This window comes from Camelus bactrianus, chromosome 30, assembly GCF_048773025.1.
Source record: "Camelus bactrianus isolate YW-2024 breed Bactrian camel chromosome 30, ASM4877302v1, whole genome shotgun sequence".
Classification (NCBI taxonomy): domain Eukaryota; kingdom Metazoa; phylum Chordata; class Mammalia; order Artiodactyla; family Camelidae; genus Camelus; species Camelus bactrianus.
In genome coordinates, this window is record NC_133568.1 from 27008967 (window position 1) to 27036721 (window position 27755).

At 50.7% G+C, this 27755-nt stretch overlaps 1 protein-coding gene across 3 annotated transcripts; it reads left to right on the top strand.

Annotated features, from left to right (window-relative positions):
• Positions 1–2369: 2369 nt before the first annotated feature.
• CNDP1 (carnosine dipeptidase 1) lies at positions 2370–27333 on the top strand. Of its 3 annotated transcripts, none has more exons than XM_074355231.1 (12): positions 2370–2392; positions 7823–7948; positions 10916–11065; positions 11789–11951; positions 12612–12700; positions 15888–16088; positions 17391–17475; positions 21157–21317; positions 22649–22813; positions 24016–24157; positions 26471–26618; positions 26797–27333. In XM_074355231.1, exons 1-12 carry the CDS (start codon positions 2390–2392, stop codon positions 26900–26902), a joined length of 1539 nt encoding a protein of 512 aa, XP_074211332.1. In that variant the 5' UTR covers positions 2370–2389; the 3' UTR covers positions 26903–27333. The 3 variants fall into 3 exon arrangements, with proteins under 3 accessions (XP_074211332.1, XP_074211333.1, XP_010970079.2); XM_074355232.1 differs by lacking the exon at positions 2370–2392 and adding an exon at positions 2643–2836; XM_010971777.3 differs by lacking the exon at positions 2370–2392 and adding an exon at positions 5500–5744.
• Positions 27334–27755: the final 422 nt, after the last annotated feature.

The window sequence follows — 27755 nt, forward strand, 5'->3', positions numbered from 1 at the left end:
TCGCGCTTTCAGTCCCCGTGACCTCTCACTCCCTCACTTCCCCAGGTCCCCCTCTGCCCCTGGTGTCACCTCCACAGCCCCTAGCCTCCTTGCTAACCACCCCTCCTGGTCCTCGGGAGGCTTACCCAGGAAGACAGTCTGATGTCAGTCACCCTGCACCCTCCAGGGACCGGGCCCTTGGGCCTGCCTGCGCAGGGTCTCTGCGCTTTACTTCCAGTTCACGTTGGGGGCTGAAGCTTTGCTCAGTGCTGGTGACACTCACCCCTCCAGCTGTTCCGCGGGAGAGCTGCCCTTCCCCAATTGCCCTGAACCGTGTCACTCAAGGTAGGAGGCTGACTCCTAGTAGGGATCCCTGCCCGGTCTTTTTTAGAAAAAGAACTGACCAGGCTGCATTCTTGACTTTGAAGAGAAGCGGCTGAGAGGAGCCCTGACTGGGAGGAACCTGACGGTAGATGTGTCAGGATCCTTGAGCCCCACGCGTTAGCGAGTGAGGCCGCTGTGACCCAGACGACATAGGCTTCAAGGTGGTGGCAGTTTCCCGTCTGCAGCTTTGCGTCCAGCCGTGAGCTCTGCTCCAGCTCCAGCAGTCCCAGCCTGTGGGGAAGAGGGCGGGGAGACAGGCCTCCTCACTTCCCAGCACAGCCCAGCGTTACCAGGTGGTGTTTTTTATTTGCATCTTACCCAGGGGGTCACTCGGCCACTCCTAACCGCACGAGAGGCAGGAAGCACACAAGGATGAAACTCCGTGACTGTGGGAGAGGAAAACCTGGCTTGTCGACCTTTATGCGCCTCTGGTGCCCCATGATTGTACTGTGACCTTTGTCCGAAGGAAAACAGAAAAATGGAATGTCTAGCATGAGATAGGAGGACCCAGGGACCCAGTTTGTCATTCACTCTTCAGAGAGAATTTTACCATCTGCTTCAGGCTCTGAGCCTTTAGGGAGCAGCTGAGTTGGGGTTGGGAGGGTGACCCTAGCCTGCCTGCCTTTTCCTTGCGCTATTTCTCATCAGAATGTGACGGTGGGCCATGTTGGGCTCATGGTGGAGCCCAGTCTGCTCCTTTCAGCCATATTCAGTAGAACCTGTTACCCCACATCATGAGAGAATGGCCCCTAAATGGACTGATAAGTGAAGACAACTGTCTGCAGAATTCCTTTGACCTGCATTTCCTGAAATGGCCTTGCAGGAGAGGCTGGTTCAATGCAAAACCTGAAAGAAACGGTTATTGAATAACAGCCAAAGTTCCTCGGAACAGCAGACAGTCCTGGCCAAGCCCACCCAGGAGGGAACGGTGTGGACTTGGACCCAGGTATCTGGTGGATCTTGTCCCGCACCGCTAGCCACTGGTGTGGGAGGAGCCAGGGACTAACCCCGCCCAGGGGTGGCTGACTTGCAGGCCTGGCGTGCTTTGGAAGGTCTCCCTAGGTGACTTGGAGACTCACCACCTGTTACGGGTTGAATCGAGCCCCCTCAAAATTCATGTGTTAAGCCCATTCCTGGTACCTGAGGATGTGACCAGATTTGGAAATGGGTTCTTTGCAGAGGTAATCAAGTTTAAAAGAGATCATGTGGGTGGGCCCTAATCCACTGTGACCAGTGTCCTTAGGAAGGGGGCAGTTTGGACAAGGAGAGGCCACTAGAAGGTGAAGGCAGAGGTCGAGCCAGGCATCTGCAAGACAAGGAACGTGGAAGAGTGCCGGCAGCTGAGAGGGGTTCTCCCCCAAGCCCTTAGGAAGGAACCAACCCTGCCAACATCTTGACCTTGGGCTTCCAACCCCAAGGCGTGGAGAATGGATTCCTGTTGTTTAAGCCACCCAGTCTTTGGCAGCTGGAGCAAACCGACACCCAGCCTGTAACGCCGCCACGTTCTCTCACATGAGGGTCCCAGCTACAGCAGGGGCCCGTCAGCTGCCAAAGGTAACAGGACATGTTCATGTCACTTCTCTCAGGTCTGCTGGCCCCAGGCATGTGCACCTGCTCCCTCTCAAAGGTGACACCCTCCACACACGCCTGGCAAAGCGCCTGGGTGGTCACACAGCCTAAGCTGGTCCTGTTGGCCTTCAGTAACATCAGATGACTTCCGGGCCACTACCTCATCCCGTATCTGCACACGAGACACATTGTTTCTTCCTCTGCTGTCAAATTGAATGAATATCTCTGAAGCATCTTTGTTTTCCAGACGTGAATGGGTCCACTATTCCAGACTTGCTGTCCTTTGAGGGGGCGGTATTGGGGAGTGGGGAGGACGCAGACAAGCACCCTGCAGAGGGATGTCTAGTGTGACTAGCCGAGGGCCTCGGTGAGACAGCCTCTTCCACTTTCCTTTGAGGTCCAGGGAAGTTGCTGGAGGCCCCAGAACTGCAGCCCAGTGGATCCCAAACTAGGAAGGATGGTGAGTAGACCCTCGGCCGTCCAGAGTCTAGGGGAGCAGAGCACGGCCTTCCGTGCCGCGCTGGTGGACCAGGTGAACAGAGCAGGTCCCTGCCCGTGCTTAGAAGTGTTCTCAGAGGCTCCCCGTCTCAGCCCGAGCCATGTGGCATTTGAAAGTACCTTATCAGTCCGCTTTGGGCGGCTGCACGTTCCAGCAGATAATGAAACAGCGTTCTTTCCCAGCGCGTCCTACGTGCCTGGGACGCATTTCCGCTCAGTGAGCGCTGGGGTCTGGGGTGTGGACGCAAGGCCCCGGCAGACGGCGTGAACCAGACGTTCAACAGCACACTTCGCCGTGCTCGCTTTCTCTTCCCATGAAAAGCAACGTTCTTATCTGAGCAGAGCTTCTAGCTGCTGAACGTAAGGTACCACCCAGAGGGTGGTGTGGAGAACTCTGCACATCCAGGTACAACTTGTTGCCTTTCTCACTAAACTCTGAACTCCGCTCCTCCCCCTTCCCAGAACATTGGTGTGAATGGTTTTGAGGAATTTGCATTTTTAAAGCATGTAATTCAGTGATTTTTTAGTATTCGCAGAAATATGTGGCGATCACCATAGTGTATTTTAGGATATTTTCATCTCCTCGGAAAGAAGCCCCGTGCCCCTTAGCGGTTACTCCCCTATTGCCTTACCCTGCCCTGTCCCTAAGCAACGACAACTCTACCTGTGTCTCACTTAGGGCTCCCTGTGGTGCAAGCAGTGAGGCATTTAATAGGAAGCGTTTCTACGGAAACAAAAAGAAAGGTTAATGATTAGAACAAACTACAATTCCATTTTGAGTCCAGAGGACTCAGATGGTGGAGTGAGGGCAGTTCTGACAGATTTTCTGGTTTTAGCTTGAATGACTCTGGTGATGGCGTTGGGTGTCCTGGTGAATTTTCTGAGTGGCCCACCCAGCAGACTGCCAGAGAGTGGTCCAGACGTGCTCCACCCTGGTGGTTTCTCTGAAGTTTATAGCAAGTGATGCAGCTTCAGTTTGTAGGGCTTCGGGAAAAGGACGCTTTTAGTTCTCCTGGTGCCTCCAAGGTAGAAGGGTAGGAGATAATTGGAAATGTTAGTTTAGAGAGTTATAGACCGATATTAGAGGAAACTAGAAGAATTCAGGATCCAATCCAATTTGCAGGTGGATAACAAAACCTCAAAGACAGTGAATAGGGTTTGGATCGGATAATGGATGCGCTACAGTTTTTTACTGAAACATAATTTTCTGTCTACAATCACTATCAAATATAATCACAGTAAGACCAATTTGTTTATAAGTCTAGTCTTATTACACTTGGCCTGATTATTTACGTACATGCAGCCAGAGTATGGATTGATCATCTAGGCTCTTAAGTGTGCTTTACTGGAACTTTCAACAAAGAATCTCAGATTGACTTGTAAAAGCTTCTCAAGGCTAGGAAGCCAAGCCAAACACTCGCCATCAGACTTCACCTGCAGTACCTAAGATTTGGGTGAATTCCTCTTTTCTGAGGCCCCCAGTGTATCTAAAGATTCCTGGGTCTGCCAGAAAGTGCCCTTCCATACTCACCTGTAAGGTGGGAACTCTGTAAGCAAGGCACCAGTCTGTTTTTTTCAGGGTACAATAAGGTCAATTTTAGTTCCTTAATACTTCTGGCCACATGGATTCTTTGCACATCATTTTCAAACATGGCATTTCAGTGAAGGCCTTGGTAATAAACCAGTGTTTTTAATTTTCTCCTGTTATATGGAGAATAGATTCTTCTTTAACTTAAACGTGTGTGTGTGTATGAATTAAATTGTCATGAAAATAAGAGCAGTCAATTAGAGTTTATAAATTCTGGAGGTAGGAAGGAGAAAAACATAAATGTTCAGTTCTGTTGACAAAGATACAATTTGTCAGATTACTGTAAGTTACAGATAGCTTAAGGGAGAAAAAGAGTCCCTTAAATCTAGAAATACAACATTAAAGAATCGATAGTATTTCTAACAAAAACTCCTAAGAATGATAATCATTCTCATCATTTCACTCAGTCTCATTTAATGATTTTTGTTTTGCTTAATCTTGGGTTAGAAGTTCTGTGAAACCACCAGCATGTTCATTAGTTTTAGAAATCCTCAGTCCAGTGGCATGGTCTAAAAATTGTCCAAATGATGTCATTATGGAGCATTCTTGTCTGCGGCTGATTATAAATGTTTTCAGAGAAGAATCAGAATAAAGCAATAATATTTTGTGAATGACAAAAGACATTTAATAGCCATGATTAAAGATATGGTGAGAGCTCATTTTTAAAAATGACCCAGTTGAGGAGGGGAGGGTATAGCTCAAGTGGTTAGAGCACATGTTTAGCGTGCATGAGGTCCTGGGTTCAATCCCCAGTGCCTCCCCTAAGAATAAATAAACAAATAAACCTAATTACCTCCCCCCACCAAATAAATAAAGGACATGCATAAAAATGACTCAGTTGAAAAGGAAATTTGGTTATTTCTGAGGCATACAACTTTAAAAAAATTTTTAAGGTAAAAATCAGAGTTATGGATTACATGGACAATAAGGACTTTGACAGGTTTCTAGGAATTTTATGCAACTTTTGAAATACTTACTAGTAACATATACACATACAAATGTGACCTACAGAAAGGTTAAACATCACTGCTTTGGCAATGCCTCATGTAATTTAACACATGAAATAAGCCTAATTATTTCCATAGCACTATTTGTATAAGGAGAGGGAGCAAATCTTTGATATGTTCCGGGGCCCTCTGGAAATACCACAAAATTGGTTCCAGGTCAGAAAGACTTTATTTGAAATCTGACTTTGAGAAGTTTGCAAAAATACTTAGCTCTATAACCAGAGTGACAATTAAAAGATTTCAAAGGCATGTGCAGAAAGTTACAGCTGTAAAAAGACTTTGGTTCTTTTAATATTGAGAAGACTCAGTTTTCTTAAGTAATCAAAGACCTAATTAAGAGAGACTCGAGGAGGGTGGAGAACCCAGCAGTCCCTGGGACTTTCTCGGGAATGCCGCGCCTTGAAACGGCTTTCTTCACCCTGGAGTGTATCCAGGCTCCCCTCTGAGAGCCACGCCCTCACCGGCTGGCCCTCCAGGGACTCAGCCCCACTTCGCTCATCTCTGCAGGAAATTCACTTGGCTGAGTTCAGCGCTTGCAGGGGAATTAACACCATCCAGAAAAGCCTGTTTCTTGATTTGAGATTTTTACTTTTAATCCTTTCATGGTGAGATCAACTATTGGCCTAATAGAGCATTTTTCCTGTATTATAAAATTCATCAAAGCAGACACGGGCAGAGCGACCTCCGTAAAGCAGTCGCACGGGGCTCTGGGTGACTTGGTAAGTAGAACTCCTGGCATCCAGGTTGGCCCCCACACTCAAGGTTCTTACAAGCGGAAGAGGGTGTGGCTGATGGGCCCTGTGTGCACAGGGCAGCCACCCTCGGCCACCCTCAGGCTGCGTCAGGTGGGAGGTGAGAACGCTTTTGTTTTCTCTTCTTTATTCCATGCAACCTCAGAGACTAGCAACAGCAAACGGGGCAGGAGTGGTTTTAGCAACAGCTCACCCATCCCAGCCTCCGTTTGAGGTGCCTGCTGTTTTTGTGACAGGAGACAGAAGTGTCACTGGTTAAGGCAGCCCCTGGGGACTTCAGGGCTGCTGTCAGCTAAGCACACAGACCATGGAACTTCCCCCCATCGTCGGCTGGAGCTGGGAGAGAGGGGAGGGGACAGTGAGTAGGACCTGCGTCCTGTGGGGGCGAGGCTTTGAGGAAGCGAAGCTCAGATGACAGAGTGGGGGATGGTCCCACCACAGAGGTGGGGACGTGGCTTTGAGAAGTCTTAAAGTATTTGAATAAGACTCAGCACAGGGGCACCTGGAACTTCTGTCCCCGACCTAAGAACAAGCCTCTGGAATGAACAGGAGCCTTTGGAGCAAGCAGGGTTTCCTGCGTGAGGTCCCAGGGCTGGGCCACCTGCCCCGCCAAGAAGACAATAAGACCCAGGCTCCCGGCTCTGCCCCTGACCCTCATCTTCACCCTGCCTCCTCCAGCAACTGCTCCTCCTGGGAAGGCCAAGCCACAAACACCCTTTCTAAATCCCCGAGGTTTTGCTGAGTGATTCGTTCAGGTCGAGCGTGACTGTAACACAAGAAGATAGAAAGGTGAGGAACACTGGAGACTCAGATGCAGCCCAGGGGTCCCACCCGAGGTCTTAAAGGCAGGATTAGCGCCCACAGTCGGTCTCTGCGGGCCTAACAGTGTGGACAACAGTGCTCCATCTGCAGATAGGAAGGGAGATGGGCAGGAAGGGCCCCGGGGCTGAGAGGTGCGGTGGTGCAGGCCCTGTGGTCAGGGCCACAGCTCCAGAAACAACCCCGAAGGAAGCTCTGTCCTCAGGATCCCCGCCCCAGGAAGGGAGTTCCCGAAACCCCAATTACTCTCTGTCCTCACAGTCACTGTTCTCCTTTCTCTCCTGTGGCTTCCTTTTCTTCTTCAAAGTTTCTTTTTTTAATCTCAGTGGAGAAGAGCACCAAATAATTTTTAATGGAAACTGAATGAATTAAAATACAGTTCAAATATTAATTTAGATGGATCGGCTGCAAATAACCTGTTCCACTTCCAAGAGCCTCACTGTCCTGCCGCCATGGGTCTGCTGGGGACATTTCCCCCTGGTTCACTGGGTCCCCAGCTCTCGGCTCTGCCAGACCCAGCTCAGCTGGATCCCGCCTCACTCCTGTCCCAAGCCGAGCTTGGAAGCAGTGGAGGAGGCCGAGGGAGATGCTGAACAGCTCACAGGCGCCACCTGCTGGACGCTGTGCTTCATCCATCCACGAAAGAGCATGGCTCACGTGGACCCTGCTTTTACCCACAACTTAGCTTCCTTTATGGACCTTTCTCACACTTAGTGGTATGTTTATATTGTTGGACGAGTGCTTATGTTTCTGATGGTTATTTTTTATAACAACTGAACTGCAGTACAATTCACTTTCCTTTACAATCCACCCACCAGAAGTGTGCAATTCAATGATTTTTAGTTGAATCGCAGTCACGGCCACAGTCAACCCTAGTGCATTCTCATCACCTAAAAAGAACCCCCAACTCATTAACACCTGGTGCAGGGCGCCGACTTCGCTTTATAGGAGAGATTGTGTCACAGGAAAAACCTGCAGAACTTTGTTCAAAGGCAAGCTTGTTAACTTGGTTTCTGTCTTATTAATGTTCTTCAGCATCGCAGATGAAGTGTTTGGGTAAAGATAGAGGGAAAGAATATATTTCTCATTCTACTACTTTGTGTTATTTTAGTTCAAAAGCCTGGCAGCAGCTGTGTTGGATAACATTAACTTTCTTGAACTATTTGAAGGGTTGAAAGTCCAGAACCTGATCCTTATTTTAAGTTGCCCTTGTCGCCCGCCAACAGGCGTCATCTCTGCTTGCTTTCCTGCTGCTGCTGGACGGAGGCATGTTCGCACCGTCCTCGCCGCCCACCGGGCTGTTGGAGAGGGTCTTCCGGTACATCGATCTCCATCAGGACGAGTTTGTGCAGGTAAGAGACTCCACACACACAGAACACTTGGGTGGCTCTTCGGGAACCTGGGAGGATGGTTATTTTCTGGGAGATGTGGGTTTTTTTTTTTTTTTTTTTTTTTGCCTGACAACTTAATTCCATGTAAACGCCTGTGACTCCTCGTTGAATTAAAATAGTAAGGATCGGTTAGGTTTAGGTAAGCGATCCCTCCCGGCCAGTCCTCCTAAGGAGGGCAGGCCTGGCACAGTTGGTGTAGGCATGCCTGTTTAGCGATGACCAACCAGCTCCGCTGAGCTCACCTTTGCTCTGGACCCACCATCACATGGCCCAGCCTCCCATTCAGAGGGGCCCTGGCGGGGGCTCTCTCCACCTGCAGACCTGGCTGAGACACAGCCTCCCGTTACATCCGGAGTGGTTCCACCTGCTGCCGCGCGCTTCAGGTCCAGAGTTCCGCCAAGTCCGGTATCAACGCTGCTCATTTTGTAGCCTGTGTGCAATATGTCCTTCACCTCCTGTATGCTTCTCTGCTTCTTCATCCTTACTCACCACGTGTGATCTGCACGCAGTCTGGGCATTTGGGGGGTGGGGGCAGAAAGGAGTGGGGAGTGTTCTACCTGCCGCCTCAACTGGTAGGTCCCTCTCCTCCATCCGTTGGCCATCACCGCCCAGGACCTCCCTAAGGTCCCACTGACTCTGGACCTCCAGTCCTTCACACCGTGTCCGGCACAGGATGTGTGTTCAGTGTATGTTTCTTGGATCAACTGACCGATATTAGGAATGCCGCGCAAGTAGGCGTGAAAGCCCCGTGGTTCGTGCAGAAGCACAAAGTTCAGGCTGCTGTTCCTAAGGTGGACCTTCATGGGATCCTTCCTCATGGGGGATGCTGACTTGATGTAAATGCCTCGTGGGCTTTCGAAACCTGGCTGGGGCTGCCAGGTAGGTTGCAGTTTGTAGGGGGGAGAGAAAAAGTGTGTGATGGGAGCTTGTGCCGGTCTGGGCCTCCCAGCCAAAACCTTCCTCTCTGCAGCTTGCTCAGATCCACCCAATCCATCAAATTTAGTGATAACTTGGCAGCATTCACCCTATAAATTCTAGTTTAAAAAATGTAAAAACACAAGACTCCTTAAGGTTAAATACAATTTTTTTGTATTGTCTTTTAAAATTTTTTTGGGGGGGAAGTAATTTATTTATTTATTTATTAACTAAATAAATTAAATAATTTATTTATTTACTGGAGGGACTGGGGATTGACTCCAGGACCTTGTGCATGCTAGGCATGCGCTCTGCCACTGAGCTACACCCTCCCCCTTTACACTTCTTTATAATCAAAATCAAAGTGCTACAACCAGGACAGGAATCAGACTCAGCTGGAAGTAGAGTCCGAGGTGACACGTGTGTTTTTTAATAAAAACTATGGCGATCCCTATCCAAGCGGCTAAGGAGGGCCCCAGGCTGGGAAGATTACTACTCATCGTTCCATATTCGCTGGCCTTTATCAGACACCCGCCAGGGCGAGGCCCCGGGCTGGACCTCCTGCACTTCCTCTCATCCCACCCTCACGGAGGGAAGCCGTGCCTCCTCTGCGGCTCCGCTGGCTCCTATGACCAGGGGTGTGGGTTTTCCGCACAACGAGCAGTTCTCCGGCTCCCTGTGGACCCCGCCTGGGCATTCTGCGTTCTGACTCCCTTCTGACTCTGTCTCCCTGGAGTCAGCCGCACCCTCACCCCACGCCGACTGCAGACCCAACCACAAGCAGCGGGTCCCCAGGCCGCCCACACTTCTGCCCACCTCAGCTGCAAATCAGGGGCTCTCGTAAGCCCTGCTCAGGTTCATCTGCCAGAACAGCTCGCGGAACTCAGGGAGATGCTTACGTCCATTTGCCCGAGGCAGGAGCTTCTGTCCTGGGGGTGGGGGTGCCCACTCTCCCGGCCCAGCCCCGGGGGGCCTCACCAGCCCAGAGGCTCCCGCAACCCAGTATGAGGTGCGGAGGCCTCAGCCATTCTTAACTCAACCTCTAGTCCGTCTCCCCTCCCCGGAGGCTGGGGGCTGGGACTGAAAGTTCCCGCTTCTAATGATGGCTTGGTCTCTCTGGTGACGAGCCCCCCTAGGGAGCCCATCCAGGTTCCCTCGCTGGAACAGAAACCCTCTCCTTTCACCCAGGAAACGCCAAGGGCATCTGGAACTCTGTGTCAGGAACTGGGGTCAGAGACCAAATGTTAGGACATGAGATGCTCTGAGCACCTTATCGCTTAGGAAATTATAAACATTTTAGGAGCTCCGGCCAAGAGCTGGGGCGAAAGACCAAAATACACATCTGCTGCCGGGCCTCAGCATCACTCACCAGCGTCTGCGGCTGGGGGCCGTCACTCTCCTTGTACAGCTGAGAAGCCTGAGGCTGAGAGACTCGAGGGACATACTCAGAGTCACCAACCTGTAATGTAACCAGACTAAGAACTCAGTCTGCCTGCCCAGCCCTGAGTTTAAGCCCGGGGTTGCACTGCCTCCTGGATCCCGCAGGTGCAGTGAGGGGGGCGGACCACAAAATGGAAATGCACAGGGCGCCTGGGGGGGCCTGCAGCCGGCTGAGGCCACCTTGGGCTTGAGTCAGAGTGACCTGCAAGGGCACTTGTGGGAAGCTAGGGCCCCGGGGGGTGGCCAGCTTGCTCTCAGGTCTCAGAAACCAGAGAGGGTGGTCGGGACGGGCCCTTCTGTGTGAGCCTGGTGGGGTCGAGGGCCACAGCCCCAGGTTTCAGGGGGCAGCCTTCCACCAGCTGTCCCACCCTGTCCTTCACTAACCAGAGTCCTTGGCCTCTGGGCTCTTGATGACACCTCCAGCTCGTCCGCCAAGTACTCGGAATGTCACGTTTGCCACCTCAGTCTCCGTGTCCAACAAAGGGTGCTGGTGACATGGTGAGGTGTGCCCCCACCAGGGTGGATGCGGATACCCCCACACCGTGCTAACCACCTTGCCGCCTCTCCTCCCAGACACTTAAGGAGTGGGTGGCAATTGAGAGCGACTCAGTTCAGCCGGTGCCCCACTTCCGACGGGAGCTCCTCAGGATGGTGGCCCTGGCTGCGGACCAGCTGTGGCGCCTGGGAGCCAGCGTGGACTCCGTGGACACGAGCTCTCAGCAGGTCTGCCGGCCCCTCCCGCCTCCGGGCCGCACTCCCTGGGCTTGGACCGCGCTTCCCTGCGTGGTGGCGAGACAGGAGGTTGCCCTGATGCTTGGCCAAAATGCCCCTGTAATCCTGCTTCCCAGCAAGGGTGACAAATTCCTCTCCATCCCAAAGGAGACTGTAGCGTTGACTTCTTAATCGCGTCGGGGCTGGGGGGAGCGGGGTGCTTCGTGAATCCCCCCCACCTGTGCTAGTCACATCCTCCCACGTGCTTCAGATTTCTCCCAAATGGCCCTTTCCCTTAAATTCAAATGCCTTCTTCTCAGCGGACCCAGCCCCTCACCAGCGTCCAGGCTTATTGCTGTCCCTCGGGAGCAAGTGGATCTTTAGTCCAACCTCCTGGCTTTGCCTGCTGAGGGCTGACAAGTCGGAATAGTCTGCGTTTTCCAGGACTGTGTCCACCTGTTGAAGCTAGTTGGCTGTGAGTCGTACTGAGGAGCACGTTCAATTAAGTCCACTCCTTGTCCGTGTGTATCTAAGGAAGTACTTCATTTCTAGTTGTCCAATTGAAAATCTCTCATGGGACCCATTTTAGAGCTGGAGAAAGTGATGATCAGAAAAGTTATGTGGGTTCTCCAAGGACCCAGGGATAGAAACAGACCCCAATGTCATGGCTTTGGATTTTCTGGAAGAGCTAAATGGATTTTTTTGGTTTTAATGTAATCCGTTTTCCTTCTGCAGCTGCCTGACGGTCAGACCCTCCCAGTACCTCCCATCATCCTGGCTGAACTGGGGAACGATCCCAAGAAACCCACTGTGTGCTTCTACGGCCACTTGGACGTGCAGCCAGCCAGACGGGAAGACGGGTGGCTCACGGACCCTTACACGCTGACGGAAGTGGACGGTCAGTGACACCTCGTGCTGGTTCCTCTGTGGGTGAAGTTCTGCCCTCCAGGCTTCCGAATTTGAGACGTGCCTCCACCCTGGACCCAAGTCTTAACTGTTGCTGTTAGGAACACGCTGTCCTCGTGGTCTATTCAATTAAGCTAGTTTTCTTTCATTTGTGAAAGAAACTATGAACCTTTGTGCCCCTGGGTGAATTAAGTCCCCAGGGTGGGAGCTCTTGGGTTTCAAGGAAAACAGTTGTGTAGGTCACACATTTGCCTTTTTAAAAAACACCAAATGTAATTATATTTTATAAAGACAAGAAGAAGAAAGGTTAATGGAGACACACATACCCTTTTTTCATTCTTCTGCTAATTGTAAAATCTCAAAGTGTGAGGCTATGTGATAGGACATTCCACAACAGATCCTCCAATCTTTTTCAATGAACTTGGATAAAATAGCTGATTACTATGAAGGCCAGATGGATCTGTACATTTCAAACTAGCTCATCTGACTAGCTGCTGGCGCTCTGTACATAATAAATAATACTTTGTGATTTCAGAGCAAGATTTGTGCCTGGAAAAATAGCACCATTTAAATGATTCCCCATAAAACTACCTGTTTTTGAGTTATGCTCCTTGGCAGACTTTTCTGAAAAATTCTTCCCCCATTTTTAAAGGAAAACTTTATGGCCGAGGAACGACAGACAACAAAGGCCCTGTTTTAGCGTGGATCAATGCCGTGAGCACATTCAGAGCCCTGGACGAGGTGGGTGCCAGCTGTGCTTCGGAACAAAGATGATAACGGTGATGGTGGTGGTGATGGTGGTGATGACGGTGATGACGATGATGGTTGTGATGATGGTGATGGTGATGATGGTGGTGATGGAGATGACGATGATGGTTGTGATGATGGTGATGGTGATGATGGTGGTGATGGTGGTGATGATGATGGAGATGATGGTGGTGATGGTGATGATGGTGATGACAATGGTGATGATGGTGGTGATGGTGGTGATGATGATGGAGATGATGGTGGTGATGGTGATGATGGTGATGACAATGGTGATGATGGTGGTGATGGTGGTGATGATGATGGAGATGATGGTGGTGATGGTGATGATGGTGATGATGGTGGTGATGACGGTGGTGATGATGGTGATGGTGGTGATGGTGGTGATGGTGATGGTGGTGCACAGGGAGGGGTCCTGGGGCTGGAAGGTCAGGTCTCCATGGTCCTGGCCTGGAGGATGTTGGTCCTGTTCCTGAGCTCACACTGGACCTGCTCCATTGCCCTGGGGTCTCCTGGGGCCCCCTGAGATGGCCTCGATGGTCTAGAAGTTCCCTCAGGGCCCTTTGAGCCAGAGCTTCTCTTTTGCTGAGACCCAGCTTAGGGGTGTCCATTGTCAAATGTTCCTCAAAGTGCAGTTTGGAAGGGGAAGGCTGACGTCAGCACTGTTTAAGTCACAGGATTGGTGTTTTACCCAGACGTTCAGATGCAGCGAATGTAAACGCCGCTCACTGCGGTATTACAGTGAGAAGGAGGCTCGTGCTGGCTCTGCGGGCGCTGGGACATCCCAAGAAGGAAACGCGGCCCGTCCCCGTCTGGGCTCCATGGAACCCTGTGACCTGGGGTGTTTGTGGGGTAACCTTACAAATGTGCAGCCTGCCTGCCTGCCTTTCCCTCGTCTTACTCACATGGCTGAACTGAAGTAAGCACTTTGGGACACTGGAAATTTGTTGGGTTTGTGGACAGAAAGGGGAGTCCCAGCAGCCACAGAGCAAACCCTCACCCGCCATCCACACCCCTGGTCCGCAGCGGCTCCCCTTCCAGGACAGAGGACTAGGAGGTTGGGTCGGCTGTGCTGGTCCCCATCTAGCCTGCTCAGGAACGACTGTAGAGTGGGGGCCAGTCTGCTGTCCCCGCAGGAGAAACACGAGGCCACGTGGGGCGGCCCAGCTCTGCCCCGGGCTTAGATCTCCGACGGTGCTTCTCCGAGACCCTGTTGATCCAGCAAGTCCTGGGTTTTTGCTGTTGTTGTTGTTGTTTTTTGGGGGGGAGGCTAATGGAAGCAATTTCATCAGATGTTAAGGTCTTCTCTTTGCTGACTTAATCTTCTGAGATGCAAGCAGAAGAGGGGTTTGACTGCTCTCCACTTAACTGCTTTATCTCTCTGAGGAAGACAAGCCCAATGAGTCAGGGCGTGCTTCTGGCCGGGCCGTGTTGACCACTGCAGAGTCGTCCTCTGGTCCATGGGGCTCCCCTAAATAAGCCCTCGGCCTTGGTCTCTCTCTCCTTGACTCTCTCTCTTCTCTTTCTTTCTCCTTCCTCCCTCCTTCCCTCACTGACTCCTTCCTTGTCTGTCTCTCTCGTTTTCTGTCCTCCTTTCTTAGGAAGAGAAAAGCGGTATTTATAAGAAAGTTCCTATAGACAGGTCAAAATCTGCTTTGTTTTTCAAGTTTCAACTCTGAAGCTTCCATACTCACAAACAAGACATAAGAACTATTCACTGCTCTTAGACAAATCATTTCATCTCCCCGGGCCTCACACCCCCATCTGTGAGCTGGGAGTATCCTTTCTCCCTCCAGGCCTGCTGAGTGGAGCAGGCGAAGTTACATGAGTAACTTCGGGGCCTCGGGGGCCTGCGAGCCCTGGGCCCTTTATAAACCCTGGTTTCTTTCCTGTTCCCTCCTGCCCTCCCATCCTCTCTTAAACATACGTGGACTCACTGGATTATCAAATATTAACACGCATCTCGAACAGACAGAGTGGTGGGCTCCCAAGAGGTGAAATGGCAGGTCCTGGGGCCCCTTGGGTGTTGAGGGACAGAGCAGAGACCAAGACCCAGGCCTGCCCCCCCCCCGCCCACCATCCCCCTGCAATGCTGAGCAGCTCTCGGCTTGTCTTTTGTTCATCATGGTTTGCCAGAAACTTCTTAGGCTTTCCAACTACTTCTCAGCAATTGTGTTCTAGTTAAATGTTAATAAGGAGCTTTCAAATATTACGATCTCAGAACTTTAGCTTAACTTCCTGAGACACACAGAAATGTATTCGAGGAATACATTGAACAAATCATTATCCCCAAATGCCTGTAACTAACTGAATGCCGGAAGGTCACTTCTAGTGCATAATCCTCCACTCATCCTGCCTTTGCTAATCTGAGCAAGTCAGTCCCACTCATTAGAACTAATTAGTATGTTTGTGCTGCCTTGTCTGCACAGAATCATTTTTAGGGCCCCCCCCCCACGTCCCCTCACACGCCTCATGCTCCGGGAAAAGCCATCGACCTCACTTCTTCGTGTGGCTCACAAGATATGAAGTTATAAATTATAAAGATAGAAGATCAAAACCAAACGGGGGAAAGGCACATTGTAAAAATTTTAAAGGAGCTATTCAGTGCCCTAATATTAACTAGAGAAAAACTCCAGTTCCATTTTGCTGCGAGATCAAAGCCTTTGAATAAGTTAAAAGGCAGATTGAACTCATAGCTGAAAAATAACAGATACTTGAAATAAAAATTATCCTGAGGCTTAAACATTAGACAGCCTTTCAAAGGAAAAGAGTTCTCATTTATCATGCTCAGAATTATGAGGGCAGAAAAGAGATTTGTAATTGAGTAACCTTTCTAGAAAAATTCCTTTTGGGGAAAAGGGGCAGAGGGCCTCTGCAGGGGCTGAACGGAACTCTGTCCTGTGGACCCTGCTTTTCTTTAGGAATTCCCTCCCTAGATCCTTTATCAGCATTAAATTGATTAAATTGATGGGTCACTGCCATTACCTTGAATTGTCTTTCACAACCTTGCTTAAAACTCCTTCACTGTAAACAGAGCTGATGGGAGTGTACGTAATAATTTAACGTGTTTATGTTACATACAACCTAATCCTGGATCTTCAAAGGTCAAAGGGCAAGTTGTCCACTTTTTTTGATGGAATGGTTGGCTCCGTTGTTAACCCAGGATCTCCCTGTGAACATCAAATTCGTCATTGAAGGGATGGAAGAGGCCGGCTCCCTTGCCCTGGAGGAACTTGTCCAGAAAGAAAAGGCTGGGTTCTTTTCCAGCGTAGACTATGTCGTGATTTCGGATAACCTGTGGCTCAGCCGGACAAAGCCGGCGCTCACTTACGGCACCCGAGGGAACAGCTACTTCTCCGTGGAGGTATGTGTTCGCAAACAGCCTCCGTGTGGAGTGAGGGTCCGGGCTGGGGTCTCACTGGGGGTGAGAGAGCTCTCCCGAGAGCAGACGCCCACCTGGGTGCAGGGCCGAGGGCGTCACGGGGTCTCGGGACTGGGGGAGTTCATGAAGCCCCCCCAACTGTGAACGCATGTGCTTTGTGCATTCTTCTGGAAGATTCAGAGGGGTTTGTGACGCACAAACCAAAAAACTTAGGAACTACGGCTGTGGAACATGGGGGCAGGGGCGGCAGCGCTGGGGGAAGGGACTGGCTGCCCCATCAGGCTGGGATGCTGTGACCCACGTTGCCTGCTCTGCCTGCGCGTCTTGGACGGACAGGCCGGCACCGAGTTCTGGCTCATATGATGCGCGGCCTTGTGCGGGCACCTTCAGCTCTGAGCCTGTTTCCTTACCTGTAAGGGGAGCCCCACCCCCACCCCCCACCCCAGGTGTCAGCCTCAGGTCCTTGTCCTGCCCTGTGACTGCAGACGGCCTGCGGTGGAGCACGCAGCTCAGAACCAGAAAGTCCTCCCCGGTAACCGTTGGCCTTTAGCCGCTCTGTCTGTTTTTCCCTCACAGCAGTGGGGGCGGTGGTGACACGAGCCCCCCCACTGCCCCGCGGCTGCGAGAATCAAGTGAGATAGAAAAGTGGAGATGCTCCTGCATCAGGAAAACCGTTCTGTGGGCCAGACATGTTGCTGCTGGGTTCCGGGCGGTGCAGGACCGCCTCTGCCCTCAGAGCTGGCTGCCTGGAGATGCAGGTGCCACGGGGGCGAACGTTTCAGGGTTTGGAGGGAGTAAGTGAAGTCAGGCGAGTCTCGAAGCGCCGTGTATAAAGGATGATCCAAGGATTAAGCTGTGGGATGAAAAGACAGAAAAGCACATCTTAGAGGAGACATATATAGAATTGTCCTGCAGCCAAGACAAGAATACAGGGAAGGAAGTTTCTTGGAGAACTTTTCTGAAGGAAGGCCAAGCAAGAGCTGGGGTGAAACCAGGGGGAGACGAGCACACGGGCGCCAGCAGTCTGGCCGGGAAGGGGCTGGTGGTTTGGATACAGCCGTGTCGGGATGGCTGGGGGCTGAAGTCGGTTTCAGGGAGTTCAGTGGGAAATGAAGACTTGGGAGGGGCAGCCACTCCAAGGTGTGTGACAGAAATAGAAATGATGTCGTCAGGAGACCCACCTGAGTCCTGAGGGGCACCTGGGGCGTGTCTTCCGCCAGGTGCAAGCCATCGCTAAAGCTGCCGCGGCCGTGAGCAGCTGTCTTCTCTTTTACCTTCTTGCAGGTGAAATGCAGGGATCAAGATTTTCACTCGGGAACCTTCGGTGGGATCCTCAACGAACCCATGGCAGACCTGGTCGCTCTCCTTGGTAACGTGCCTTTTCATGTCGCTTTTTAAGCATCAAGGAATCTGCTGAAGTGGTTCTGTTTGACTCAGTGCCTCTCTCCCCTCGGTTCCCAGGCCAGCCCCAAATAAGGGCAGAGTAGAGGAAAAACCATGTTCTGAGCTCCCCCCGCCCCCGCCCCCGGGCTGAACCTTCCTTAGGCTCATTAAGTCCCGGCATTGCTCTCCATGGACGGAAACCCTTCCTCTGTTCACCCCCTTTTCTTTTACTGGATGCTGTGACACACCTGGCCATACTCGAGGACAGTAGCATCCAGACCCTTCTGGAGAAGTATCCAGAGTTGGTGCCAAATCTGCCCATGCCTCCTGGCTTCCTTCCTCCAGGTCCCTGTGGTCCCAGGTGCGCAGAGATGCCAGGAAGCTTGCCCGTTGCCCCTGCCCTTGACCTCCAGTAGTGGCTGGGTGGATGCAGGCAGAACTCGTGTGTGTGTGTGTGTGTGTGTGTGTGTGTGTATGATCAATTAGCAAAAATCTTTTTCCAATGTTGACCCCGCTCTCCCCAGGCCCTGCCTGCTCGCATCCCCCGGGCCTGGGCTGTCTTCGGAGGGGAGCAGTCAGCCCAGGGGAGACCTGTGGGGAGGTTGCTTCTGGGTGATCAGTGTCGTCTTTTTTCTGGAGCTTCTTGTTCCTTCACAGCCTGACTTACGTAAGGAAATCCATCCACCCATTTATCTTTCCTGTCTCATCTATCTGTTCTCCTACAGACTTCTAGTTTCCTAAAATTCAACTCTTGGACAATATTTTCCATGCTTGAAAGTGTCAGACAGAAAACAAGCCATATTTCTTTAAAGGGTTTAAATTGTTTCCAGAAGAATTCAGATAGTATGCAACTTGACATGTTTTGTGGTTGGGGGGGGGGGAGATAAGATAATCTCTAGCTCACCCTCCCTGGGAATGGCGTCGTCAGTCCATAGGAGTGGATTTCAGCCCGCCCCCCGCCCCCCAGCATGACTGCTGCATGGCGTGTTGGTGGACTGTGTGGTCTCACCCAGCATAGAGCTCCATTCAACCCCACACATGCATATGGCTCTGCTAGGAAAAGCCAGATCAGCGTCAGGAACAGAATGAAAAGCACATGGTTTCACTTTCTTTGAATTTTGAAACAAATCAAGTCATCAATCCATAACTGAGTGATTCTGGATTGTGTCCTGTATGTGGTTTTCATCTGCTTTGTGCAAATACATGAGGGTTGAGCTTCAGCACTGATCAGAAGACAAGCAGGAATTGTGCAGGCTGTCCCGCCAGGCTGTTGTGTAGGAACCCGTGTAGCACCTTGACTCGCACTCCTGCTCAGGGCCACTGCAGGTTACAACATCCTGGGAGCTCTGTCCTGCCCTCCCCCTGCAGGCTGACAGGTGCCCTGCACATCAGTCAGGAACCCGAAATCTGGGTGGCAGCTCTCCCACTGCTGTGTGACCTTGTGCTAAGGCTTCTAAACTCTCTGTTCTTCAAGTTCCTTATCTGAACCATCCTGATAACCACCATGATTACTAATAGGTTACAAATGGTTATCAAGTGCCAACCACCTAAAAGGCTTGAGAGTCTCCACCGGAGGATACAGAGGGAAATCAGTAAGTTCCCCGTCTTTAAAGAGGCTTCAGATGCAGTGTGTTGAGGAGGCAGGAGACGGTGGGGTGAGGGGAGCTCTCACTCCTGCTGCATCTCTTTGCAAACATCTCCCCCTCCCTGCTGTCTCCTAAAAGCCCTAAAGCAGAAAAGATCCCTGGGCCCAGGGCATTTTCATAAGCCAATATTATTATAAATTAAAATTCCCTGAAGACTCCCGGGGATCAAGAGTCACGTTTCCTGTGGGCAGTTCCCACAGGCGGCGCCCTCCGCCTCCTGTGCATTTCCTGAGGCTGGGCTCCGGGTCGGGGCGGCGGCGGCCGCAATCACGTCACCTTCGGAGGACTGTGTTTCAGGTGGAAAATGAGAAAGCGGCGGGGGCGCTCTGGGGAAGGACTCGTTTTCCACAAATGGACTCAGGACGTGCAGAGCAGAATCGTCTGCACAGCACACACATCCCTGAAGTGTGGGTATAGTTCTGTTTTGAGTTTACAATGAGTATATACTATATATTCTTTATAATGAATATTTGTTCTTAAATGGTAGTTGCATGGTGGTGTTTCCCGAGCTGTGAAACACTGGGCGCAGCAGGTGAAACGATCACGTACATCCTGAGGTGTTTTTCCGGAAGGGTACCGACTCCATGACGATGTTCTGCCGTGGAGCGGGGAGCCGATGGAATTGTCCGTCCTGCTGCTCCTGTCTGCGTCACAGCCCGTGAAGAGGGTCCCTGTCTGCTTCTGGCAGGATCGTAGTAATCTTATTAATTAGAGGTCTGGGAGAGGTCCCGGGGCAGCTGGAGGGGGACCTCGGAGGATGTGGTTGAGAACCAGAATGGGGAAGACTTCTCTTCACATTTTGCTGCCTTGACAGCCTCAAACCTCAGGGCTTTGCCTTCTGTGACCGTCTCAAAGCGCTGGGAAGCCGTGCGTCTGGCACGCCTGTAGATTTTGGTGGGTGTTTACTTTGTGTCTACACAGGCCAAACCACCTGTCGGGCCACTCAGGTGGGTCACACTTGTTCTTCACCCTGTGTGCTCAGAGACGTGCCCTGGCAGGGGAAGGCGGGGTCTTCTGCAGGGTCAGGTGCCGCCTTCGCGTGGCGCCCGCAGCACAGCAGGTGCCCAGGAACCAGGCGTGGTACACCGGTTCCCTCCGAGCCCGCTGCCCGGGCGTCGCAGTTGCCGACGTCACAGAAAGATCTGAAAATACAGGGCTTCACAGCAACCTTCTGACGTCGTCAGGTTCTCCTCACACTAGGAACGTGGTGCGAATTTTCAAGAAGTGCCTTTACTTGAATAAAAGTCCCCGGATGGCCTGGGGGCGGATTTAGCTGCCCTGGAGACATTTCCTGTCATTTTTATTATTAGTCTACTTGCTGGCTGCTTTGGATCTTTGCAAGTACTTTCTCAAGATAGTGAGCAGTGTTTCCTCAATCTCAACGTCTGCTCTTCTAGATACTGCGGATTTTTTGACTCATCCCTGTTAATCCCAAACCCCTTTCACAAATGGCAGGTTGGTGTATCTGCTTAGTCCCTGCGAAGGCTTTGTGCGTAGTCATGATGTGTAGCTCACGGACTAGACCTTAAGGCTGCAGTGCTTTTAATTAAAGTTGAGTATGTATTGTATTCCTGCGGGGTGCGTAGGGGAGAGAAGTTGAGAAGGAATGAGGACTCCCAGTTTCTCGGGCATGCACGTATATACGTAGACGTATATATTTAAAATTTTTTCTAATGAACACATTACTTTTTAACTCAGGATACGATAAAACAAAAACAAAAGAGCCTTGTTTACGATGTAGAAGGTTTAGCTGAGAACTTGCAGGTAATGCAGGAGAGTCACTCCACACTTGACACGTGCTCTCCTCCCTCCGGGACAAGGTGGGCGATAAAGAACCTCCTCCTGCCCTCCCACCATCACCTCTGGGATGTGTGCTGCTGCCACGTGGTTCTGCCGGGGGGGGCCAGGGCCGGGCACAGGCCCTCTGCCACCCCCGGAGAGTCACCGGCGTTCCGCTCCAGGGCCGGGACTTGGCACACCTGTTAACTCCCACCTGGCTCTGCCCCACGCGTGTCTCGCAGGCAGCCTGGTGGACTCGTCCGGCCGCATCCTGATCCCCGGAATCTATGACCACGTGGCTCCTCTCACAGAAGAGGAGAAAAGAACGTACGAAGCCATTGACCTGGACCTGGAGGAGTACCAGAACAGCAGCCGGGTTAAGAAATTCCTGTTTGACACCAAGGTATGGTCACTGGCTGCGGGACAGCCTGAGCAGGCATGACGACAGGCGGCGCCCTCCCGCGCCCAGCTCGCGGTGCTGCCCCGCCCCCGCAGGGCTGCGGGCGGCGCGCTCAGGCCCGGCTTCCCTCTCACGGCCCCTCTCCCGGTCTAGATCATCCGGTCTTCATTCTGGGGTCCGCCTGGCGCTGGCCTCGGGCACCTAATCACAGGGCAGTCACTCAGATCACAGCCATGCTTTTCCAAGTCGGTTCATGAGACTCAACCCCACGCCGGCCCTCAGCCAGTGAGCTGGGAAAGGCTGAGAATAAATTGTCTGAGATTATTTCAGCTCCAAGAACCATAATTGTTCATTTTTTTCTAGACAAAATCAAGAGACTTAGGGGCTAATCTGTAAATTGCTACATTGCTGTCTCAGTGTATAGTAAGGAAACCCAGAGCCAAAAGCACTGGTTACTAGAAAATTTAAATTTTTTTTCTTTCCCTTCTCCTCCTTTTTTTTTTTTTTTTAAAAAAAGGCTTGCCTGCTGTGCCGCTTGGTGGCCATGGCTGGTTCCTGGGGGAGCTGCCAGGAGAGGGAGCAATCCTGCTGAACAGAAGTGGGGGAGTTGTTATTACGAAACGTGTTTCTTCCTGCAGACTAGCTCTTTGGTGGTCACAGCAAGAGAAAACTGTTTCTGTAGAGGTCTTTGAAAGCTTCTGAAAAGTAAAATGCATTTAGCACACAAGTTATCATTGCAATGACTGGGCATAGAAATTTACGATCAAACCCCAATTTTGGAAGAGGGCCCCTTTGCCATTCATTAACTGCAAACTTCAGAGCCCAGATGACAAGGGTCCCTTGTCATGGGAGGGGCTTGGGCAGGTGAAGGCAGCAGAGGGTCTCGGGTCTGGAGGGAAGGTCCACCTGTGCTGTTAGTCCTGACCTATCTAAGTAGGGTGATAATTAGCTTGTCATGAACAGCGTCAGAGCGCTACAGAAACTGGTGACACAGCAGTACAACTCAACTGAGTTTTAACTCAACATTCTTTTATGTAATAAAACAATTTTATTTTAATTTAGGAGGAACTTTTTTGGATGTTGTAAGGTTTTTTTCAATTCTTTTTTTTTATTGAGGTGTAGTTGGTTTACAATGTTAGTTTCAGGTGTACAGCAAAGCAATTCAGTTATACATATACAACTATACATATATATATATTTTTTTTCAGATTCTTTCCATTACAGCTCATTACAAGAAATTGAACATAGTTCCCTGTGCTATGCAGTAGGACCTTGTTGTCGGTCTGTTTTATACACAGTAATGTGTGTCTGTTCATCCTAAACTCTCGATTTAGGAGGAACTCCTAATGCACCTGTGGCGGTACCCATCTCTTTCGATTCATGGGGTTGAGGGCGCGTTTGACAAGCCTGGAGCCAAAACAGTCATACCTGGCCGAGTTATAGGGAAATTTTCCATCCGTCTGGTCCCTCACATGAATACGTCTGTGGTGGAAAAACAGGTAACCAGTGCGCACGGTTCTTTGCCCGGCAGCACCATCTCTGAGCACCGCATACATTCAGTCATTAGTGTTCAAGTGTCAGTCTTTTTTTTTCCAATACAAAAGATTGGAATAAATGGCAAGAAACTGATATAATTTTTGTTCAGTAAAAACCTGTTTGCTCAATTATATGCAATTACAGTAGTCAGATAAATAACCATTTGGAGTTGGAGTGATGGGAAATTTTGAAAAATTAATTGATGGATCTAAAGGCAAGATTGGTTTTACACACCGATGGAGAAGCTGGACTGAGCCGGAAAAATCTCCAGCCCCCGTTATCAGTTGGTCCATGATGTCTGAAATCTGTACTCAGAAAGCAGCCATTGTAATGAAAACATTATCCAGAGGGAGTTATCCATCTGAATTATCCACCCATCATCGGTTTCACAGGAAGTGGACTCTGAATAAAGGAGAGCAGGGAACACCGCAGCCGAGCCTCTCTGCCCCTGGCCCCCATCCATTGCCTGCTGGGTGCTGATCACAGCCTGGAGTACAACCCCTCCCTCCCCCTCCCTTTGGGGCATACTGTCCCCCTCCCTACAGCACACAAAGTCCACTCACAGCCGTGACCCCAGTGCCTTGAACAGTCACTGCCACATGACAAGGGTCATTAGTATTTGTTGAAGGAAAGATTGGGCAGAATATTTCAGAGTGTGGAGCTTTTCTCGGAGGATTTCCATAGTTGCAGCTGAAACAGAGCAAAGGCAAGAAAAGGACACTGGCAGCGAGGCTCCTTCCCAGCTCAGCTCCCTGCTCCCGCTTCTTGGAAGTTTCCAAATGCCTGGTGTTCCCCAAACGGTCGTTAAGGTACTTATGAGTCCAAAAAGAGGGACCACCAAATGGAGAAACTGTATTTGTATTGTGTTTCCTAATCACCAAAATGCATAATAGCCAAATGTTAACGGACGCTGTGGTGAGATGGGGTGGGGCAGGGCTGGGGTCGGAGGGTCTGGGGATGGAAGAGGGTGAGAGCTGCTGTTCCTCCCACTGGGGAAGCTCTGGTCCTGGAGATACTGCTCACTCACGCTGTCCCCCTGGAAGAACTAAGGTAAAATCACAACACTTGAATTTGTTGGGTTAAGATCTCATTCAGTTTCTGGATGGAGGACGACTGTGTATTCATGGTCCGAGAGAATAACTTGCCATTTTCTCCTCCCTTTCAGGTGAAGCAGCACCTGGACCATATATTCTCCAAAAGAAACAGCTCCAACCAGATGACTGTTTCTATGACACTGGGACTCCAACCGTGGGTTGCAGATGTTGGAGATAAACAGTATCTTGCTGCAAAAAGAGCCATCAAAACAGGTTGGACTTGAGATATTTCAAGTTGCCAGTTTACCGTGGGACGAAGAGGGGTGCCTGGTGGGGCAGTGGAAAAAGCAGGCAAGTTTACACCTCAGTGCTGACCCCCTTTTTGTGTGGGCTGCATCACTACATGCAGGGCTTCAGCTCACGACGGTCCCACGAGTCCTCCCGACAGCCTCCCCCATCTCACAAATTAAGGCTCGAAGAGATGGAGTAACCTGCTGACGGGAGTGGTGGTCCCCCCAGTCAGCAGTGGAAATGACAGCCAGCATAGAAAATCATCCTTTTACAGGCACAGCTGAACTTACATGAAAGTAAAGGAAATCCTCTGGATTTAAAAATGAAGGAGCTGAAATGTAGTGGCGTTTGCTCTTTGGGTGGTGATGGTCTCAGGCCAGCAGGGAGCAGAAAACAAGACCCACTACAGAGGCAGAGCGCGCGCGCGCGTGCGTGTGTGTAAGCTTGCTTGACTGCTGCTTGGGTGTTGGATGAATCTCCCCTGAGAAGCTTTAAGCACAGACCCATCTAGACATGGGTTTGGGTCTTTCATTTCTACGGTGTGGGTCCAGTTCTTTTCTGCCTGGCTGATGCCAACAGCCCCAAGGCAGGCCATGTGAGATTCCACCGAGGGAGCTCCCTGGATATGAGTTCATTGTATAAAATTACCAAACACACAAGAGACTTAATTCTGGCCCCTCTGACTCTAAAACTAGTGGTCTTTTCACAAGGCCACTCTGCTTCTCCAGAGGTAGGGAACAGCTTTAGTTGTGATTGCCTCTGGGGTGCCTGTTTTGACTTCATGTATTTCAAAGTCCTGCACAGGATCACGTGATTGGTGCTGCCTGGCAAGGGAGATGGAATGCCCGCTCTTTTTTGCAGCAGGAGTGGGACACTGCCAACAGTTGCAAAACGGGGGGCTCTCTTAAAAGCAGGCGGAATTTGGGGGTCTCTCCAGAAGCTAGATGGGAAACCACTGACAGGTGTTTATATAGACTACGCGCTGTATTACCAATGGGCGGAGCTGGAACTGGAGGCCCAGACCTCCCCGGAGCATTCATCTCTATCCGGATCATCAGGACAAGGGACACAGACATTAAAAATTAGAGGAGAGGTCCAAGACTTAGAGCCGTCCTCCTCTACGTCACCAGGCCCACTGCCCCCAGGTGTAGCAGCGTGTTGCCAGTAAGATGTGGGAGTGAAGAAGGAAGAAGGCGAGCTGGGAAGGTGAGCAACGCCAGCTGAAGAGAGGTGTGTGACTGACACGTCCAGGCCGGACGTCCCTGCAGGAGCGCAGGGGCACCTGTGGGTCTCGTGGGCGGAGCCAGTTCTGCTGACCAAGCCCATCGTCTCTGTTCACATTCACACCTTGGTCTGTGGATAAAGAAGACCTGGCACGTTCTTTGCATCTTTGTTTCATTTTTCATTCCCACTCAATCACCAGCAACTTGTCCTCTAGCCTAGAAGGTTTGAACTCATCTCTGAAGACCCTAGGACGGCCACTAAAACTACTTCGTGGGATGCCTTGAAAGCTGAGTACAAACTCTGAGACATTCAGGTGATAGTTGAGTGCAGCTATTTATTTGAATACTGGTTACAAACAAAAACAAACAAGTCCCCCTTTCCCAATGTTTAATTCATGAAGCAGCCATGAGAGTGGGTACACTCTCTTGTACACCTGCTGAAGATGCCATGAGAAAACATCAGACAAACTGAAACTGAGGGACCTTTTACAAAACAGCTGCTCAGTCCTCTGCAGGAGGGTCAAGCTGATGAAAGTCAAAGACTGGGGACCTGTCACAGGCTGGAGGAGACTCAGCATCAGTGACAAAGTGCAGTGTGGGATTCTGGGTTCAGTCCCGTTACAGACAAAGGGGAGGAGTGGTGAAGTCCCTGTCAGGCCTGGGTCTAGTTAATACCACTCCAGCGTTACTCCCCTGGTCTTCATAACTGCACAGTAATTGCACGTTAACATTAGGAGAGGAAGGGAAATACAGGAACTCTCTCCGTACTATTTTTGCAACTTTTCTGTAAGTATTAAAATTAGGTCAAAACACAAATTTTTTTCAAAAAATATTTTTTTAAAGCAGGTAATTGTAAAGAAAGCAACCATGCTTTTCTTCTTGACTCTATTGATATTATCATACAAACTGCATGAAGTCAAGAAAAGATGCTACCTGCCACCCCAGGTATCAGATTTAATGATTTAAAAAAGTAAAAGAGGAAGAAAGGTCCAGCAAACGCTACGCTGGAGGAGATCACTGGGGGCAGTCTTGTCGTTAGTTTATTCAGACAGCTTCCCCTCCTGTGTTTCAGTGTTTGGGACAGAGCCGGATGTGATCCGGGACGGGTCCACCATACCCATTGCCAGGACGTTCCAGGACACCATCCAGAAGAGTGTGCTGCTGCTCCCGCTAGGTGCTGCTGACGACGGCGAGCACGCTCAGAACGAGAAAATCAACAGGTCGGGACTGCCGGGCCAGCCTGCACGTGCCCCAGGGTCCCCAGGCCGGTCGCCCCCTGACAAGCTGCGTGCTTTGGATGGATTTTACATCAAGTCTTTCCGTTTAAAGTGTAGACCCCTTTTCCTCTTGTCGTTGGAATGGGAATAACAGTGTTTCTCTTTATTTCGTCTTTGTTAGGTGGAACTACATAGAGGGATCCAAATTATTTGCTGCCTTCTTCCTAGAGATGGCTAAGCTGCACTCGCCGTGGCAGGAACCTTCCAGCCTAGATCTGACCTACTGACAGGTCCCCTCTCCCACAACCCTGGGGAAGGGGCAGAATCTAAGTGTCCAGAGAATCTGGATCCCACAATGTTTTCCCTCTGATTTAAAATGTCCTGGGACATTTGGACCAGCAATAAAATATTTCCAAGGTACAGACATCGCTGTTGCATGCCTTTCTAAAGTCTCAGCTACCTTCAACGACTTGGTTTCCCCAAGTCCTGCTCCAGTGGCCCTGGGACTGGACTCACGGTACCTTCAGGACGAGGATGGGTCTTGGATGGGGCTCTCCCCTGGCGGTCTCATCGGCGTCATCACTCCAGTTTGCGTTCCAGGCCTTCAAGGGCACAGGGCCCGTGGTCGTTCCACCCAGGGACTGCCCATACTACAGCGCCCTTGCTCTTACCACGTGTCTCTTTCATTTATTAATAAAAATGCTGGTCTTCACCGCTGCCCACTGTGATTTCCTCGTGTTCATTTCTGGAGGAGTTACTAAAGCAGGGTCCCGTATTAATTTCTTGCTTCCTCTTATTTTTCCTGCTTCTTCAAAAGTTCACAAATGGAAATGATTGATGTTTATAACCTTAAGCCACCTGGGATTCCCTGTGCGAGGATGAGTACTTTTAAGTTCCGAGCCTCTTCACCTTTGCTGTACGATGCCAGCTGACCGCCCTCTGCACCCCGTCTCTCTCCTGCCCCATCAGCACAGGCCTGCCTGCTCGCTCTCTTCAGCATCTGTGCACATGCAAATGCGCCACAGCAAAATCAATCCTCATAGAACTTCTCTCACCCCGTTGGCATTTTACTCAGTGACTACATCCTAAATTGCTCAAAGCTTTTAATCACATCAGTTTTAGAGAACTAATCAACCCTGA

What these genes read in the sequence shown, in the direction of transcription:
- CNDP1 (XM_010971777.3), top strand. Translation starts at nt 5,628, where the DNA reads ATGGTGAGATCAACTATTGGCCTAATAGAGCATTTTTCCTGTATTATA. An exon ending in CACGCTGACGGAAGTGGACG is followed by an intron (nt 11,952 to 12,611) that starts GTCAGTGACACC and finishes CCATTTTTAAAG; the next exon opens with GAAAACTTTATGGCCGAGGA. An exon ending in AGACCTGGTCGCTCTCCTTG is followed by an intron (nt 17,476 to 21,156) that starts GTAACGTGCCTT and finishes CGTGTCTCGCAG; the next exon opens with GCAGCCTGGTGGACTCGTCC.